Source organism: Myodes glareolus, chromosome 7, assembly GCF_982192425.1.
Source record: "Myodes glareolus chromosome 7, mMyoGla1.1, whole genome shotgun sequence".
NCBI lineage: Eukaryota > Metazoa > Chordata > Mammalia > Rodentia > Cricetidae > Myodes > Myodes glareolus.
The window spans coordinates 101,526,614-101,545,537 of record NC_142032.1 but is presented as its reverse complement, the minus strand read 5'-3'; the positions used below and the strand labels follow the sequence as shown (position 1 = coordinate 101,545,537).

The window sequence follows — 18,924 nt, the reverse complement described above, 5'->3', positions numbered from 1 at the left end:
TACCTTCCCCAGGGAGGCATCATGCTGTATTTGACTGAATAGAAAAGGAGGAAGAGGGAACCAAGGAAGCATACGAGCCTGCTGGACTCTACATAGCAGAAAGTGGAACCAAGTCCAAAGGTAGAGAAAACTGAAGCCTGGAATCAGTGGCCATCAGGGAGATGCAAAGCTGCCAGTGTTCCTGCAAGTGAACACTGGTGGAGATGTACACTCTGCGGTGCAGATAAACACTAGTGTAATCATCATGGCAAATGCTATGGAGAGAGCCCTAAAGACTAAACGTAGATCCACCATGGGATCCAGCTCATACAGTGTTGGGCATTCAGTGGAAATGACACCGCTGCACTGCAGAGCTTTGCACTCTCAGGTTGGACTGTTTCTAACAAACAAATAAAATATGGCATTGACTGAAGTGTCTATCCACAGATGAGTGAATGAAGGAAATGCAGCAGCGGGAAGGCGCCTCGTCTGCTGAGTACTAGGTTGGATGTAGATGGACAGTCACTGGGCAGCGGCAAGAAGGTGCCGGGTCTGTTGAGAACTAGGTTGGATGTAGGTGGACGGTCACCATTCCGAAATGTTGGGCTTTATTTGATATGGCAGAAGTATAGTCTTCCAACTGGGCACCAATTCAAAGCTGCACCAAGAATGCAAAACTGCACGAAGAAATGACTATATTGTGAGGGTAGAGTCATAAGCACTAATCTAGTCTATCAAGAGTATTGTTTTGTTTCCTTGTTTGTTTAAAAAAGTCAAAAAATAAGCAACAGTGCTTGGTGAATGTGGGCTCACAACACTCTCCACAAGAACCATAGACCATCAAAATCCCCAGTGCCAGTGACATCCTTTGGATGATTGGTCAGGGTGGTCCAAGGGACCCTCCAAGGGGCCTTGGCTGCCTACTGGGGACTGAGTGTGGGCAGCACGGCTGAAGTCATGACATACTTAGGCCGTGAGACTCAGATTTGAGCAGGGTTTTCTGAATTTCTCTCTCCAGTGGGCCTGTCTCCACAGTAGCCAAATTTATTTATTGTTGTATATGTTTTGGTATGTGTATAGACATAGATAAATTTATTAATATGATTTTTAGTTCATAGGGCAAAATATGTAATAAAAATGGAACATTCTTCAAACTTTCTTATCTATTCACTCACATGTTATTTATGATTTGGGGACTTTTTGTGAATAACCAGAGCAATAATTTTCCATCTTTTAGTTTCCTCTAGATTAGGGTTTCTCAAGTTTGGCTCTATAAACAATTGAGTGGACTAGTTCTTTATTTTGAGGGAAGAATGTACACATTTTAGGGTGTATAATAGCATTCTTGGATTTTACTTTCTAGATTCCTGTAGCGTTCTCTCCCATGTTATGACAACCAAAAAGGACTTCAGACATTACCAAATGAAACTTTGGGAGAAAATTGACACTGTTCTTGCTAGATCATTTTTAAGTGAGAAATGTGTAATGTTTGAGGAATTACGGTAGTGCTGGTTTCAAAATCCTCAACCAAGATAAGCCTTGGTCATGGGCAAAATGAGGATTCATAATTTTGACTGGTGTTCTCATTGGACTATTTCATGCTGGGAAGGCTATTTGAATATCATTAAGTTGTGAATTCGATGAGGGTGCTAAAACAGAAACTGTAAAACTACAGGATAGGAAGAATTTCCACCTTTGATTCGGAATAAGGCAAATGTAAGTTAGTAGGTCCTAGAGATTTAAGATTGTTAGATTAAATTCCTCAGTGTAACATGATGTTTTCTTGTAGAAACTCCATTTATAGAAATTATACCATGAATTATAGAACGTTAAAGGTAAAAAGATTTCTGAGATTACACAATCTAAGGATCAAGGTAACTTTGAAGAAGAGTTCATGCCTGAAAATCCTATGGCCTTCCGCGGGCTAGAGTACTCCTATGTATTTGCATGATTAATGCAGTTGAAAATAACAGTATTTGTCAATGGCAACTCATTTCCTTAGTTATGCAACTTAGCTTGGGAGGGTAACAAGTATGACCTTAGACATAAGTCCTTGGCAAGGCCCATGGGGAGGTGAGAGCGCCATTTCCCTCTGCATGAACTGTTATCCCAAGGACTGGTCAGCAGCTGGCCTACTTAACTTCTTTGGCGTAGAATTCTTATGTTTATTTTTGAGATTATAATATAATTCCAACTATTTTTCCTTCCTTTCTTCCCTCAAAATCCTCCCATGTGCCTCAGCCAGGTACCAGGGATTCCAGAGGTACTACTCCTAGAGTTACACGCAGAGTCAGTTTAAACTACTGTGGACCGAATAACCACTAATGATGAGTAGTTCCTGTTGCTTCCCACATCTCTATACTTAAATATCCAACAAATGTAAGTGGAGGAAAAGTTATTTGGTTTATAGCTCAAGGGATGATACATCCTCACGTGGCTCTCTTTCTAGGCCCATTGTGAGGAGAATTATCATGGTTGTTGGAACGTGTGGTGGAGGAGCTTTATGCTGGACAAGAAGCTGAGAAAATCTGGAAACAGTAAGAGGTCAGAAGAAAATATAGTTCTAGGACTATATCCTCTGTGACCTGTTCCTCCAACTAGATTCCACTGTATAAATATGACAGCCTCCCAAAAACACAATCATATTATGAATACATCCAGGGACAAATCCATCCATCATGTGAGAAATTTCATTAATTGTCTTTGGAGATAAACTCACAGATGCATTTAGAAGTGTGCTGAATTCCCCAGGCAGATCTTACTCCAATTTAATCCAATCAAGTTTATGATCAAGATTAATTATTAATATAGAGATGCAGAATTCAAGAGCAGCCAGGAAAGAATACAAGATTAGGCAAGACAAAGAGACCAGGGCTGTGAACATTCTGAGTAGGACCAATAGCAATGGCCTGGAAAGATGTGAGTGCTTTAAAACTATGCAGTGGCAGCGGTAGCAAATCAACCTGTCAACAGCATCGACCACACTGCCGTCATTTGAGACAGTGAGGTAAAATTGACCAACACGGACTAGATAGTAGATTCTCCTAATCAAGGCTTTTTGCTTCTGTTCTGCGTAAAGAATGTCCACATATTCTACTGACTCTCTTAATAGTTCTTAAATCATGCTAAATTGAGGAAAACGTCTTCAAAAAAGTCCTCAGTGACAAAAGCTGCTTCCTGTTTCCTTCACTTCTTCTACACTGTGCCCTGTTTCCAGTCTTTACCAGCTAACTCCTTCTGTGTGGATTCAAGCTTCTCTTTCTCTACCATAATGTGAACTGCTCAGCGTCCCTGTGAAGGAACATGCACTTATGCATGTCATTTCCTTTATAGTTCCTTGACTGGTGATAGCTAGCATCAGAGATGTCCTGCCTTCACTGTGCTTTGGGGGACATCCTTACATGCTGGCAGCTGTAAAGCTCTGGCAGGTGGCTTTGGGTGCTTGAGTTTTCTGAGGTTGTGAGTCCATGGGTCTGGGAGATGCTCTGTAAGAACCGTCAGAGTGCAAGCATACAGGACGTAGTGTATTTTATGTTTATGATTCAGACAGATAATTGTAAAGATTTGACCGTTTGTTTATATGATTTTTATTTTGCTCATTTGAGTGAAAGAAATAGAATATCACTCTTCATTCTGAAATTCCCTTTGGCTCATTATCTATCCTCACTGTATTAATTTACAATATCACATCTGTATGTACAAATGTGTTTCATGCAAAATTTTCTATTTTAAGAGTCATCAAATTTTTCTACAAAGGTCAAAATTTAAATGATTTATAATTTTTGATGAATATCACCTCATCATTTCTGTCCAAACTGTTTATTTTTCTTGGTCTCATTTCTTTCTTTACAAATATAAAAAGGTACCTAATTTGCCCAATAGTCAAAGAGCTGACTTTGTTTTCAAACCTCTGTGATAGACCCTTAACCGTTATACAACCTGTGCTGTGAATTACAGCGTATGATGAGCACATTGGATGATACTGTCAATAGCAAAGAATTTCTTCAGTTGTCTGGGTCTGCTCATATAGTACTGTGGCCTGTGTGAACATACTCCCACTTTAGGGAGTGCTTCCACGCTACAAAACACTATGTTTAATTTACTTAATTTGTCTCTTAAGAGATGTAGTTTGAGATGCTGGGAAGATGGTTCTGTCACTTAAGTGTTTTCTGTGAAAGCATGAGGACATAGGTTCAGTTCCGCAGTCCCCAAGTATCATGCTGGGAATTGGGGTATGTGTCTCTAATCCCAGGACTGAGCGGGAGAGCAAGGGAGATTCTTGAAGTTCAATGATCAGCTAGTCTAGCTGAAATGGAGAGTTCCAGGTTCAGTGAGAGACTTTATCTGAAAAAGTAATATGAAAGATGTAGTGATATTTCATTTATATTTTAATAAATAAGGCTTACCTGAAGTTGAGAGAGTAAAACACCCATACTCTCTCATACATACCATACATACCCATACACTGCCATACAGACCAGGCAGTGGTGACACACACCTTTAATCCCAGTAGCTACACTAGTTTGCCATAGAAACCAGGTGGTAGTGGTGCATGCTTTTAATCCCAGCACTAGAGAGGAATATAAAACTGGAAGAGACAGCTCTCACTTGCAGTCTCATTTTGAGATTCCTGAAGGCAGGATCATCATTTTTGGACTGAGGTAGAGGTAAGAACCAGTGGCTGGCTATTTTCTTTTCTGACCTTCAGGTTGAACCCCAGTTTCTGTCTCTGGATTTTTATAAATCGTGCTACAGAAAGACATAGAATACACTTGAAGTATGAGCTCTGGTGTCCATATGCATGAACCTGTACACATGCATATAAGGGAACCTGAACACATACATATACATACATATGAATACAGAAATATATAGGTTTTTGTTGTTTAATGGAGGTAACAAAACATTATTGTACTTTCTAGCTTTAGAGTTATTTAGAAATATATCTGAAAATAGATATCTATATTCAAATAATGTAAAATTCTTAAATAAAAGTATGAAAAACGGTTTAAGTATATTTCATATTTTTAAAAGTTATATTATTTTTAATCTCCTAATCTGAGCTATATTAAATTTAACCCACGTTGTCATTGCAACTGAGATAATTCATGTCAATTATTGATATCACTGTAGGTCCTGGAGCAGCTGAACAATACGCGTACTTGGATGCTTCTCAACCTCAGCAGCTGATGCCTCTTCATTCCTACTTATCGGGATCCCAGGTCTTGAGCATATGCACATTTGGGTCTCCATTCCTATTTACCTCATGTGTCTTTCAGCCTTCCTGGGAAACTGCACTATCTTCTGTGTCATCAGAACGGAGCCTTCTCTGCATGAGTCTGACCTGGACCTGTCTTTCTCCTCCATTCCCATGATGTTTAATTCCATGGGGATTTCTGCTGCTGTGTCCGTTGCCCAGGAAAGCCTACATCCATGGATTCACAGATATGGAGTCTTCATTGCTGCTCATTGTGCCCTTTGTTTGCTCTGTAGCCCTCTGGCACCCGCTGAAATACAGCTCTGTCCTCACAAGCTCCAGAGTTGTGCACACTGGGCTAGTCTCTACTGTTAAAAGCATTCTCCTGGTGCTCCCCTTTCCATTGACTTTAAGGAGACTCAGATACTGCCGCATGCACCTGTTAACACATTCCCGTAGTCCCCATCAGGATGTCATGCAGCTGGCCTGCTCTGACAACAGAGACAATTTTTACTATGGCCTGTTTGTTCCGCTCTGCGTGATGTCAGACCATGTATTCATTGCTGTCCTATGTGTTCATCTTGAAGACTGTGTTGGGTATTGCCCTTCATGGGGAGTGGCTCGAAGCTCTCAATACCTGTGTCTCCCACATCTGTGCTGTGCTTATCTTCTATGTAACTATCAGTACTTTAGCTGCCATGCACCGCTTTGTAAATCATAAGGCTCCATTAGGTATAATTCTGATAGCAGATGCTTTCTTGCTGGTACCACCATTGATGAATCCCATTGTAAAAACTTATCAGATTAGAGTAAAAGCCTTAGAAAAACTGAGTCACGATATTCTCAGAAGCTCCATTTTCTCTACAAGTAGTTACTTTAGAGACAGGACAGTGTTTTATTCTCAAAGGAGATCCACTTACTTCACAGTCCCATAGATTGTTTCAATCAATTAGTACTGTCACTTTTCTGGTCTAAAGGAGGAAGAGACTTTATATTCCATAGAGCCTCTATGAATCCTTTCATTGTTGTTTGAATGGTGGAAGACATCTCTCCTTAGACACAAGAAAGAAGGATAAGAATTTCTACAATCTTCTAAAGAAAACATGGGACATATGGTCTTTCATTGTGCCTGGAAGAAGCCTGAAAGATTCTGGAACTGTTAAACATCTTGTATTTGTCTCTAATTTTGATCCCTCCTCATGTTGCATTAAACCCTTTACAGCATGTCTACATTCATCTGAGTCTGTACTTTGATGTTCAGATGTTGTTGTTGTAGAAAAAGTGTCACCTAGAGCCACTGACTCTACAGAATCAGCACTGCTGCAAGCTTGGGAGTCAATACTCATCTTAGTGAGATCCCAAGTAATTGACATCCCAATTAATGTTTGAGGATTGCAATGTAGGGTGATGTGAAAGAGGAAACTAAAAAAACTGTCATTTGTCCATCCTGATTTATGGTGAAATAAATTTTGGAGGTGTAAATTATGGAAGGGTTTTGGCATTTGGCAGAACCACAGTGAAAGTCAAGGGACAGAAAAGTGGACCTGAGGAGTTGGGGGCCAGTTATAGCTCTAGTTGTGCATACAAATGCTGAATTATGAATTCCCACACAGCAAAGAGGCAGATTATTCACTTTTAAATCTCTTATCAGTAAAGTAACTTTTCTATTGTATATGCCTGTTGGATAGATATCAATTTCCTTGGAAAGATTAAAGTAAATGAAGAAATATTGGTAATTAAGTAGAACAAAAAGACATAAAATTAGGAAGCTGTTATAGTTTAATTTCTTTTGCTATTCTTTGGCTGTGATACAACACTCCAACTAGAAGCAACTTGTGGGAAGAATGTGCTTATTCCTCTTACTCTCTTAGGTCACAGTCTATCACTGAGGGATCACTGAGTAAGGATAGGAGCTCAAGGCAGGAACTTGTAGCACAATGGAAAAATGATGCTTACAAGCTTAATCATAGTCTTGAGCTCAACTGTCTTTCTTGTAGAGTCTAGACATACCTTTCTAGGACTTGTGCTGCCCATGGTGATCTGGGTCATTTCAGAGCAATAATAAGTCAAGACAATCTCTTCTAGATATGAGCACAGGCCAAAATGATCAAGGTGATACTTCAGTTGAGATTTCTTCTACCCTAGTGAATCTAGGTCCTGTAAACTTGGCATTAAGAACTAACCAAGACAAAACAAATAACAAATCTAGAAGTTTCTGTGATGAGAAAAAGCTAGCTTGATTCAGATTAGCAAAGTGTATTCAGAAGGTAATGAAACCCAGGGCCAATGTTTCTCTGGTTCTGCTGAAGTAAGCCAGAATATCATTACCCTGACTCTGTTAAGACTTTCTGCTTTCTACATGTCACTGTAAGAAGCTATTACTACAGGGATAGAGTGAGCCTTGTGAGATACAGGGGTCCTTCCACTGAATTTACTCCACTCTAAAGAAAGCCAAATTATTGAAGCTCATATATACATATGGATGGGAATGGAAAGTTATACTGAGCGAAGCAACTCAGGTCCAAGAGGACAAATGGTGGATGCTCTTTTTATATGTGAATTCTAGCATTGACTGACTAGTTTTGCTTGTTTAACTTGGAGTGTCTGTAGAAGAGGGAAAAATTGGAGGGGATGTTGATGAATTGCTTTATGGGAAGGAAATAAAAGAACATAGGTAGAATGAAAGTGGAGTGAGAGAATCCTGTAGGGAAAATGTTTAAACCGGGAAGGGTTTGGAGACTGAGGGGAGGAGAAGTGTGTATAGGAATGTTAACCAGAGAGAAGGTTGTAAGAACAGGCCATATGGAAACCTACTGTCTTGTATCCTAATTAAAAAATATGAAACATACATTGAAGAGAGGTGCATTGCTTCAGTAGATAATGGTGCTCCCTGAAGCAATGGTTACTATAGAGTATCTTCAGTGCCATAGAGAGAACACTCCTGTAGGAGTCATTGATTAGGAAGGGTCTATAGGCCTCCCAAACAACACAGGCTCTTGCTAGTTCTTTTGTTGCCCATCAGATTAGGTTAAAAGACCATATTGTTGAAAAAATAACATACTTGAGTTGCAAGATATAGAGAAAGTAGGTAGAGAGCTGTCTACTTCCTCCCAGTGGGCTTTAAAGGTTCTAAAAGGTGCTATGGAGGCTTCTCAGGGAGAAAAGACATAAGAAGTTTTATCAGTTATAAGTCATACACACTACAAAAGTGGACAAGGTATGTTCATTTGTACAATAGTGGCACAATTATTACAGGGGCAATCAAACACACTCTGATTGCATTTGAGGCTCATACCACAAAGGGGAACTTGTCTAGTATTATAAAGTTGGGCAGCAACCCATACCACGGAAGTCCATAGGTACAAGGGGGGAAACACACAGCTGTTGTTTAGTTACACTGACAGCATCAAACATTGTTCCACAGCTCTGTGTATACCCACTGGAAAAAAAACTACTCTCAGACTTAACGCAGGAATATTCTCCTTGCAGTGAATGACAGTGAATTTAGAGACCCCATGGTGACCAATATGCTAAGAATAAAGGGTGGCTGAGGGATCAACCCTAAGTAAGACCGTGACACATCCTCTTCTGCACTAAGGGAGAGGGGACATTGAGAAAGGGGGAGATGGGGACAATGCAAGATCCTGAAGACAGGGAGAATGGCTGTGAAATGTCGTCATCTAGGCATGGTCTAGTAGCTGTGATCATGAGTCTACAGCAACTGTGCTTACGTGCAATGGACCTAGACCAGATAGGTCTTGCTAAGAATCAATTAGGAATGCGGAAGGTACTGTCCTACCCGCTACTGCTGAACTATTTTGTTTTATTGCTAGATTCTGACAAAAGGGTAGTCATTGTCTTCAGTTGTGCATTAACTTCAGAGCCAGTCTTCAGTGGTTTGCACCAAATCCATGGTAACATGGATTAAATTCACAAAACAAAGCAGAGATGACTGTGAGAAAAATATTTGTGGGAGAAGGAGGGTAGATGGGTGGAAGGGAGGTAAGAAAAAGTAAGGTTTGTATGTAAAAACAATCAGTATGCATTACATGCTTGTATGAAGTTGCTAAGGAAAAATTTAATTAATCAAAAAATATGCATGCAACTATTTGTGGAATGCAAAGGTCAAAAAACCCATTGTAAACAATAGATGAAAGATAAAATTTGTAAAGGAATGAAATAGTGAAATTGGTGATGTAAAATTATTTTACAGTTGCTTGATAAACAAACTTAAACATAAACAACATAATGGGAAAGATATGAAATTAAGATCATTTACAAATTTGAACTTAAAATATATAAAAATAGAAATTATAAGTGTTTCTTTATAGTAGACTTTTTGTGCATAGGATGCAAATAGAAAAGTTAATAGACATATGAAAGAAATTATTTTTCATTATATGGGAAAGTCAAAATAAAGAGACATAGCTATAAAATAATAAGGATTTAAAGACAAAGTTATAAAATTAATGAGATTTAAAAATACTAAAACAGTCACTTTCAGATATGAAAGAAAACTACATTCTTCTCTAGGGCATAAAATGAGTGCATATGCTCTTTTGTGAAATGGCTATCTACTGAAAATTTGTATTTCCAGTCTTATGGAGCCATTAGCAGTAACCTAGAGAGCACCCTTGCAGAAATACTAATGTAAATACTCATAAGGAGTTACACAGGGATTTTCATTAGAGCACCGTTGGAAGTAGCAGTAAACTGAAGACATCTTTAATGCTTATCAGTAGGAAACAATTGACTAAACTTTTAATCCGTTCAGGCTATTAAATGTTATATAGTCATTTGGCTCAATGAAGTCTGCACTAATTGCCTTAGAGGGATTTCAACCACCAATAAAAGCGGATGAAGGGAGGGAATATGATCATAATATATTACATGCAAAATATCTTCTTTATTAAAAACGCACCAAGGCTCAGTTTAGAGCTTCACAAAATATTCCATGCACCTCTGAAGCCATCATTCTTGTGGATCTGCAAGTCACACTGTCTTCTTATATGTTTGTTATGTAGTATTAGTCATAGTCACTAGATGCACTCACAAGATGGACGGATATCCTCTTGATCTAGACTGATCTGAATTGGTGGCTTTGCTTCAAGTGACAAGTAACAGGCACTTGCCTTAGGGCTACACTTTGCTCAGTTATAGTGATATTTTATTTACATTTTAATAAATAAAGCTTGCCTGAAGCTTAGAGGGTGAAACTAAGCCACTAGGGGCCAGGCAGTGGTGTCACACACCTTTAATCCTAGGATTTGGGGGACAGAGGCAGATGGATCCTTGTGAGTTCAAGGTCACCCTGGGTTACACAAGATTCTTGTAGAAACAGATCCAGGTGGTGGTGGCTCACACCTTTAATCTCAGTAGTAGGCAATCATATGCCTTTAATCCCAGCACTAAAGGAGAATATAAAATGGGTGGAGACAGAGGCTCAGGACTCAGTCTGCAGTCACCCAGCCTTGGTAGAGGTAAGACTTTTCTAGTGGCTTGACTATTTTGCTTTTCTGATATTCAGCTTGAGCCCCAACCTTTGTCTCTGGGTTTTTATTATTCATGCTATACTCAGTTCTGTACCACAACTCATTCTAGAGATCAGGCAGAGGGGGAAGGAAATATTAGAGAAGCTTTTTCCATAGCATAGTAAAGTGAATCCTATTGAAGACTCCTTGCTTCATCACCTTTATTAACACCATATTTAGCAAATTGAGGTATGCATAGAACAGAGAAAATCAAGTGCCCAAGATCAAAACTACAGTGAAAGCAGCTGTGAGAATATATAGCAGTTTTACTTGAAAGTAAAGAGCTGAGAATGGATACATATTATGCACCATCCATAAGTTGTACATACTTGTACAAAAGCATGCACAAACACACATATACACTCATTGTATGTAGTTTTGCTATGTAGCTTATGCAGGCCTTGAGTTTATAGTTCTGCTGCCTCAGTCTTCTAAGTACTTGGATTAGAGGTGTTTACTATCACCCAGGACACTATATTTATTACCATTAACAGCCCAACTATGGCTAACTTTGAATGATGTAAGTTTATGTTTCATTTTTCTGAATCGCAGAGGATTTTAGCCACAAATATACATATATTGAAACTTTGATTAAAATTTTGAAAATGGAATAATGAAAAATATCTGTCTCTTTCCAGGCTGATGAATCATATGTCCTTTTTCTTGGTTTGAATAGCATGAATAAGAGACGTTTGTTCCTCTGAGGATCACTAAGAATACTATTATGAGTGGCAACTCAGGTGAAAAGTCTTTATCCAGCTGTGCAAGAGGCTCATCTTCTCTTTCTTCTCTCGAGCAGCTTTAGATTCTCCACTCTTCTCAGTTGTCTAGTATGCAGTGATGGAACTAACAACCATGTCACATGCTAGGATGACTGTGACAAGCTATAGCATCCAGCTCCTTCTAATGCCGTCGATAGCTATTGCCGCAGTGATGGATCATTTCTTTTCTCTGGAGCTGTTATGTGTTCTTCAGCATGTACATGCACATTTGCAGAAAAAAGTAGCTAATGTGTGTACAGGTATGCATGGACCTACAAGACCAGTCATGCATAGTGAACGGAGTTTTCATCATGGCGGCCTTTGTTTAGGGAACTCCATACCTCAAGCATAGAGGGCACCTTCCCTCACTGAGAACAGCCAACTTTTGTGGGTAGTACCCTTTTGAGAATTTTTTCTCTAATCTCCTTCATCTTGACACTGTAGAGAATTGGGTTTATCAGTGGAGGAAGCAGGAAGTGGACATAGGAAAGAAGAGTATGGGCAGGCTGAGGGAGTGGCAACTTGAATCGGTCAATGAGTGCCAAGAGAATCATGGGAGTGTAGAAGAGGAGCACGGCAGAGAGGTGGGCAGCACACGTTTGACCGGCTTTCCAGCGATCCTCAGTAGACCCCACACCTTGCAATACTCTGCCAATCAGGCCATAGGAGAAGAAAATGAGCAGAGGGTCTAGTGCCATGGCAGACAGTACCACGACCAGGCTGTAGACTGCACCCCATGCTTCTGGGCAGGCGAGGCGAGCCATATCTGGATGCAAGCAGTAAGAATGTGTTAGGACCGGTGGACGGCAATATGGCATATGAGCCAACAGGAATGGCAGGGGTAGATGGAGGCTTAGGCATCGGAAAACAATGGCCATGCCAATCTTGCTAATGACACCATTGGTAAGGAGTGCTGGGTAGTGGAGAGGGCGGCAGATGGCCATTGCCCGATCAAATGCCATGGCAAGCAAGACAGAGGACTCCATAACAGAAAAGACATGCACAAAGAACATCTGTAGGAGACAGGCTGAGGCAGGGACAGCATGAACATCAGCAAAGGCCAGACCTAGCAAGGTCGGCATTAGTACAGTGGCCAAGCCAACATCAGACACACTGAGCAAGAAGAGGAAGAAGTACATTGGGCGATGTAGTGTGGGCTCCAGTGCAATTATGCAGAGGATTGTACCATTACCCATGGCAGAGAGGAGGTAGACAGTGATGAGAGGAATTGTCCACCAGGATGGTGCAGCTTCCAGGCCAGGCAGGCCCACTAACAGAAAAGTAGGGGCCATTGATGTGCTGCTATTTGAGATTTCCTGGGTGGATAATATTGACATAGTTCAGGATCTCTCTGGAACCTAAAAAGTAATTAAGCTTATTTGAACATGGCATGATACTTTTTTGGATTTTATATATATTATAAATATTTGGGATGATACCCTCTACCACAATCTGCCTCTCCCCTCTAGGCATAGGCTCATTCAAATAGTGCATACACGTCCACCCTTGCCCTGTTGCTTGTTTTGTATTGCTATGATTTGTGCTGATATATATTCCTCTAACCCTGTTTCTGTACCTTCTCCTAATTTAATGTTCTTCTTTATTTGACACACGGCCAGGAGAAGATCTATATTAACATGATTATTTCTTTGTTCTCTTCCTAACACAGCCTGTCTTCTGTGTTCCTAAGCAATCACATTTGGTCTCCTTTACCAGTTCTCACTGAAGTCACCAATTACTACTCTGTCCATAAGTTAGACAGTCGTGTACTGTTTTTCATGTTCTTGTGTTGAACCTTTTCATACACTATATTTTGATCATGCTCTTTTCTCTCCCCAACTCCTCTTAGATTCTCCAACCTCCCTACCCACCGAACTCATCTCTCTCCCTCTCTCTTGAAACAAAAACAAAGTCTGAAAATCAGAGCAAACAGAAAAGATCAATAAGAAAAAAAAATCTCGAATAAAAACGAAAAACCCACAAAAATACTACTGAGTTCATTTTGTGTTGGCCAACTAGTCCTGTCCATGTTATCTGACCTGGAGAGAGACTGGAAAATCCAGTGGCACTCCACTGGAGAAAACCGATAAAGTGACTTTTAATGACAGATTGATAAATTATATATTTTCTTAAATGATTTGTTTCTCAAGAAGCCTTGGCTTTCATGATCCCCCACTTCTCAGACTTAGCTTTACAGTTTACTGTCATCCTAGGATGATCTTGAGTCTAAACGTAGGCAAACATTAGAAAAAAGAAAACCACAGGGAGATCTCTCTAAAAATGTACTTATACTTCAGAAAAGACACACCCTTTCTACTTGCCTTGAAAATTATGCTGAGGGAGTCTTAGTTACAGTTTAAAGGGGGATGTTTTAGTTCTCAGTATGGCTAGGAACCAATGCGGCAATCTATCCACACAGATCATGAACCTGTGTGTAGTATCTCTTGGAGTTGTCTAAAACATATTGATTAAAGTGATCAATGAGTTTAACAAACCACAGAATATAAAGGTTACCAGCACTGATCGTGTTTCCTTACATTAGAACTGAAGAAATCTGCTATAAATTAGGAAAGTAATTTTATTTGTGACAGCATTTTAAAAGCATAAGGTGTCTAAAATAAATCAAAGTTTATATTCTGAAACTTACAAAGAAATACTAATGAATTAAAAAGCACCAAAGATTGCAAAGATATTTCTGACTAATAGATCAGAAGATTCAATAGATAAAAGATCAGAAGAACAGGCCAGCAGACCTTTCTGTTGCAACCAGTAAGCCTATCCAAAAAATTTAGATTTAAAAGCTATGAAACATATCATATCAGATCATGGAAAATTCTTATCTTACACTAAATAGAATATATTTAGTCCATAAACTAAAATAGCAACAATTGTAGCAATGCTGAATTAAAACAACCATGCTGGGTATGGTTGTACATAGATGTGATTTCAGTACTTAAGGGGTGGAGATAGAAATTGTGATTTTTGGGGGAACTGAACAACTTAGAAAGACCCCATCTTGATCAAACCAAGCCAAACCAAAGTAATGAAACAAAACAAAGGCAACATTAACTGTATACCATATGTACAGGTAAAATATAAGGGCTGAATGGGACAATGATTTCATTCATCAGAAAATAAGATTTCAGCCTATATTACTAAAAGAAGTTTAGAATCTGGATTATCTAAAGAGCTATAACTAACTAATAAATAGATGGTAAAGCTAATATAGAAGATGGCCATGCACAGCTAGTGATTTTGTAGGGAAAAATGTACAAGTGGTAAGTAAATATATAAAAAAATGAATTTCAGTTTTACTGAAAAAGTCCATATTTTAAAAGACAAAGCATGTTTTTACACATTGTGTAAGATAAAACATATTTTTAAAGGCTGAAAATTTCTACTAGAACAGATGTTAAAAACGACTTTAGGTTGAAGTTTTTCCATTATGGAATTGTGTAGTCCCGCTGGGAGCAATTGGGCAGCCCCTAATGAAATAAACTAATCATTAGTCTAGGCAGTTAAGTTGATGTGTCCGAGGCTTAGGCTTGTGTGACATAAAGAGGTATGGGGGAACGTATTTCTTAGGGGGACCATGTATAAATCTTCTAAAGGGATAAATAGTGGACAAAGACCTTAAGTGAAAGTGTCAATTGAAGACCTAATGCAGAGTTTTAGAAAAAATTCTCAAAATAGTTATGAGTTATGTTGTCATGCATGTTTTTAAAACCTCAAAAATTAGCCAGTACTTCCACATAGCTCAGTTGTATAAGTGCTAGTGAGCAACCTGGGTACATATTCCAGGATCTATTCTGTTTCGATTACTGATAGTTTGGGGGTAAGAAAAAGACAGGAAATAGACTCTGTTCTAGAGTTCTAAGACTGTGGCCTCAGCTCTAATACTTTATTTCCTCTTTGTGTGGCATGATCCCCTGTCAGTCACATTGCTGCTTCTCAGGATTTCACCTTTTCTACTCAGCAACCGTGACATACTGACTTTCCTTTGCCACACCCCAGGCTTTGCTGTTAATTTATCTTTCTTCTTATCCTTCCTGTATATAGTTTTCTATTTCTCATTTGCAACTTGACAGTGTGGCTCTCTCTCCTTGCCTAAGACCCTTGGTTTATCCAATGCTTAGAAAAAAAAAGGCAGAAAGAAAAAAAGGGGCCATGTCCTTACTTTTGTTTGTTTTTGAGACAGTTTCCTTATGTCCCCAGGCTGATCTCTGATTGATGAGTTCCTGTGATCCAGTACCTCATCTTTACAAGCAGCTGGGATTATTGCAAGCATTTGTTGTCAGAGGCCGCTCGCTGTAAGGCTCCTCTGTCTGTTATAAACCCCTTACCAGCTGGATCCAGACCAGTACTGTTAAATCACCTCCATTGTATTTCAAGTTATGCATCTGAACCTTCTGGAATTACTGTGACTGTTTAGATAGGTAGATGTGTCATTGCTTTTTATACCTTCAAATATATTTTCTAAGAGAATGTTCTTCCTCCCTGCATCCTCACACCCCATCTGCATCACAATGCTTCCTCCCTGCATCCTCACACCCCATCTGCATCACAATGCTTCCTCCCTGCATCCTCACACCCCATCTGCATCACAATGCTTCCTCCCTGCATCCTCACACCCCATCTGCACCACAATGCTTCCTCCCTGCATCCTTCACACTCCATCTGCATCACAATGCTTCAGTGCAGACTTTCCTCCCTTTGTTCTCTTTTCTTCACTTCATCCTTGTGTTAGGGAACAGAGTGTGATTTCATCTCTGCCATCCTCCATTAATCACCTTTTATTCTTTGTCTTCTTTATGATGGGTTTTTACCTTCTCAAGAGACGGCTTATTATTTATTGCTGTGAATATTATCCCTTGCATATTTCAACTTCAAATAAAATGTTTCCTAAATCCTCTACATTTCTATGTAGCATTTTATTCACTGTGTTTCTCTGAATTTTTCTTCTGGATTCTGTCTCTATGAAATGTTTCAATTTCCATCTCTTTCTCAAAACATTCCAGCCACTCCCTCCATCCCATTTCCTCACAATATTAGTCTTTCTGTCACTACAGTCCTTTCTAGTTCCCACCATCTCCCCCTGGATGTTGAGATGTCTCTGTATGACATATACTCTAGAGAATGCTTCTGAATGGGCTTGTAATCTGGACAACAGAGGTCCATGTGCACCTCAGAGAATATTCCTTCTTCAGGAATGTGTCAAGTACTGGGTGTGCTTAGTAGAACATAAAGCAAAAGGGAGATTTGAGACTGGTGCCTTCTGAGAAAATCTGTAAGGTTTTTGTGGGCAATTTCAATAGATACATATGAGAACTTCTAAATCAAAATGTTTCATCCTGCCTTGTCAAAAATTGGTCCATACATGCTCTGTTCACATGCAGTGTGTCTATTCACACATCAGTACATACATTCAGTAGGCACTGTGTGTACTCACGTGTAGTGGATAAGCACAGTGCTCACATACATCACACATTTTACAGACATATGCATTCAAACTTAGAAACTTATACGTTCACACACATATACAAATGTAGTTTATATTTTACCAAAAGTTATTGTAGTTTCTACGAATCAAAATAAAACAAAACTGTGTATTCCAACCCATATCACATTCAAGGGGAGAAGTAACAAATATTTGTTTAGTTTCTTAGACAAATAATTCAAATAGTGTATTGATGTTTAAACATGTACTCACATGAAAAGTCCATGTGGAAATAAAAGCAATGGACATACACATATTGCTATCTTATATATGCCCATGGAATAAAATCCTCAGTGCTAATTCCTGGTCACTAACATCTTACCATTTCACACAGGTAGGAAAACACAATTACTCTATGACTCACACATATGCAAATAATAACTTTCATACCTTCACATACATATATGTTCATAGGAACTCTATAAACATTGATTTGCAGAACTCACACATGCAGTATGTATGTATACAAGTATGCACTCATGTTATATTCATATATATGTATACATATATGCATCAACACATGAATGCATGATCTCATAAACACGTTCCTTATGATAGTATTTCAGATCACACAAACCACTGTCATTCTTATTTTATTTCCATATATAATAAATAGCTACATAGACAAGCACATTTTCCCATGAAATTTTGAATTCTGTGGATTTAATTTTAAATAACCATCACAGACAATGAAGACGTTGTTGCTGAAAGACATTTGTAAGTGCCACACAACATTTTCTAGAAGACAAAGGTTTTGTATTTTATGAAGTTAGTTTCCTGTTCCCTGAGACTCAAATGACTGAGATGATTCAGTGATTAGGACAGGACAGTGAGTCATACTGGAGAGTTGATACTGCACAATGAAGATGATTTGCAGACACACCAGAGTGGCAGACACTATGAAAAATTGACAGTAATTTGTATGCCAGGCCTAGCCCTGACATTTAAAAGCTTCGTGAATTTTTTTCCTGACATTTCCCAGACCAGTTGGTTTAGGCAGCATCTTTGGCTACAGCACAGACATCACTCCTTCTTTCTCAAATCTGTAATCCTAGGATGGCTTTAGAGTGTGGGCGACATGATAGAATTTATAGCACCAACTACCCAGGGGATTGTGCAGTCTAGAATAGGCAACAGTTGGGAGCATGCCCTGGAGCGTGAATTTCTCTCCAAAGCAGTGATTGCCCTCCATATCCTGAGAGACTCCCACATGTCTCAGCATTATTTCATAACATAGTAAAAAGATTCCTCAGTACTGAGCACTGTTGGAAGCAAAATAATATTTTAAGTCAGGTAGATTTGAAATATAGATTGAGAAAATATCTATATGAACATAAACAACAAGATAAAAACCAAGAGCTGAGCCATAGCTGAGAAAGGAAACAATCTAAGAATGATAAATACGTAGTCATGTTATAGACTACCATGTATAGATACCATTACTATCATTAGGGTCTAAATGATAACCCTAAGCATTATCAGCCCCAATCTCTGTGGGTGGTTGCATTCATGGAACAGATCTATCATAATATATTACATTTTTTTTCTTATGCTGTGTCTTCTTTAGTGACATCTATGGGATTTGGCTTTTCCCTGAAAGACGTGAAGAACAGAATCCTAGCATATTTCATGGAGGAGGGGGAAGAACTCAGAAAGCAGCTCAGATTCAATTCTCCAAGTTCCTCGAATTTGCCATCCAGGACAATTCCCAGCGATCTGACTAAGCTGCCTCTGCATCGTAAAGCTGTGCACCGGCACTTAGTCCGGGCAGCAACGTCTGCCCTGAATAAATTACATTTGCAAAGTATGCTGTTCAAATTCAGAGCATTTTATCCTCAGGTGTCTAAGACTTTGTTCCCAGTTTGATGCTGGGTGCTGCTTCCCAGGACTTGTCCTTATACATGCTGCTGTATCTGTCTCTGCATTTTACAACACAGTTTAAGATTATTGGGATTCTGA

General features: G+C 39.1%; 1 protein-coding gene and 1 pseudogene across 1 annotated transcript; one reads left to right on the top strand and one right to left on the bottom strand.

The window, feature by feature from the left end:
- Positions 1-244: 244 nt before the first annotated feature.
- On the top strand, positions 245-6,111 carry LOC125397264 (olfactory receptor 51A7-like; annotated as a pseudogene).
- Positions 6,112-11,833: 5,722 nt separating this feature from the next.
- Positions 11,834-12,805, bottom strand: Or51s1 (olfactory receptor family 51 subfamily S member 1). Its single transcript, XM_048429730.3, has one exon. It carries the CDS (start codon positions 12,803-12,805, stop codon positions 11,834-11,836), a length of 972 nt encoding a protein of 323 aa, XP_048285687.3.
- Between the last annotated feature and the right edge of the window lie 6,119 nt (positions 12,806-18,924).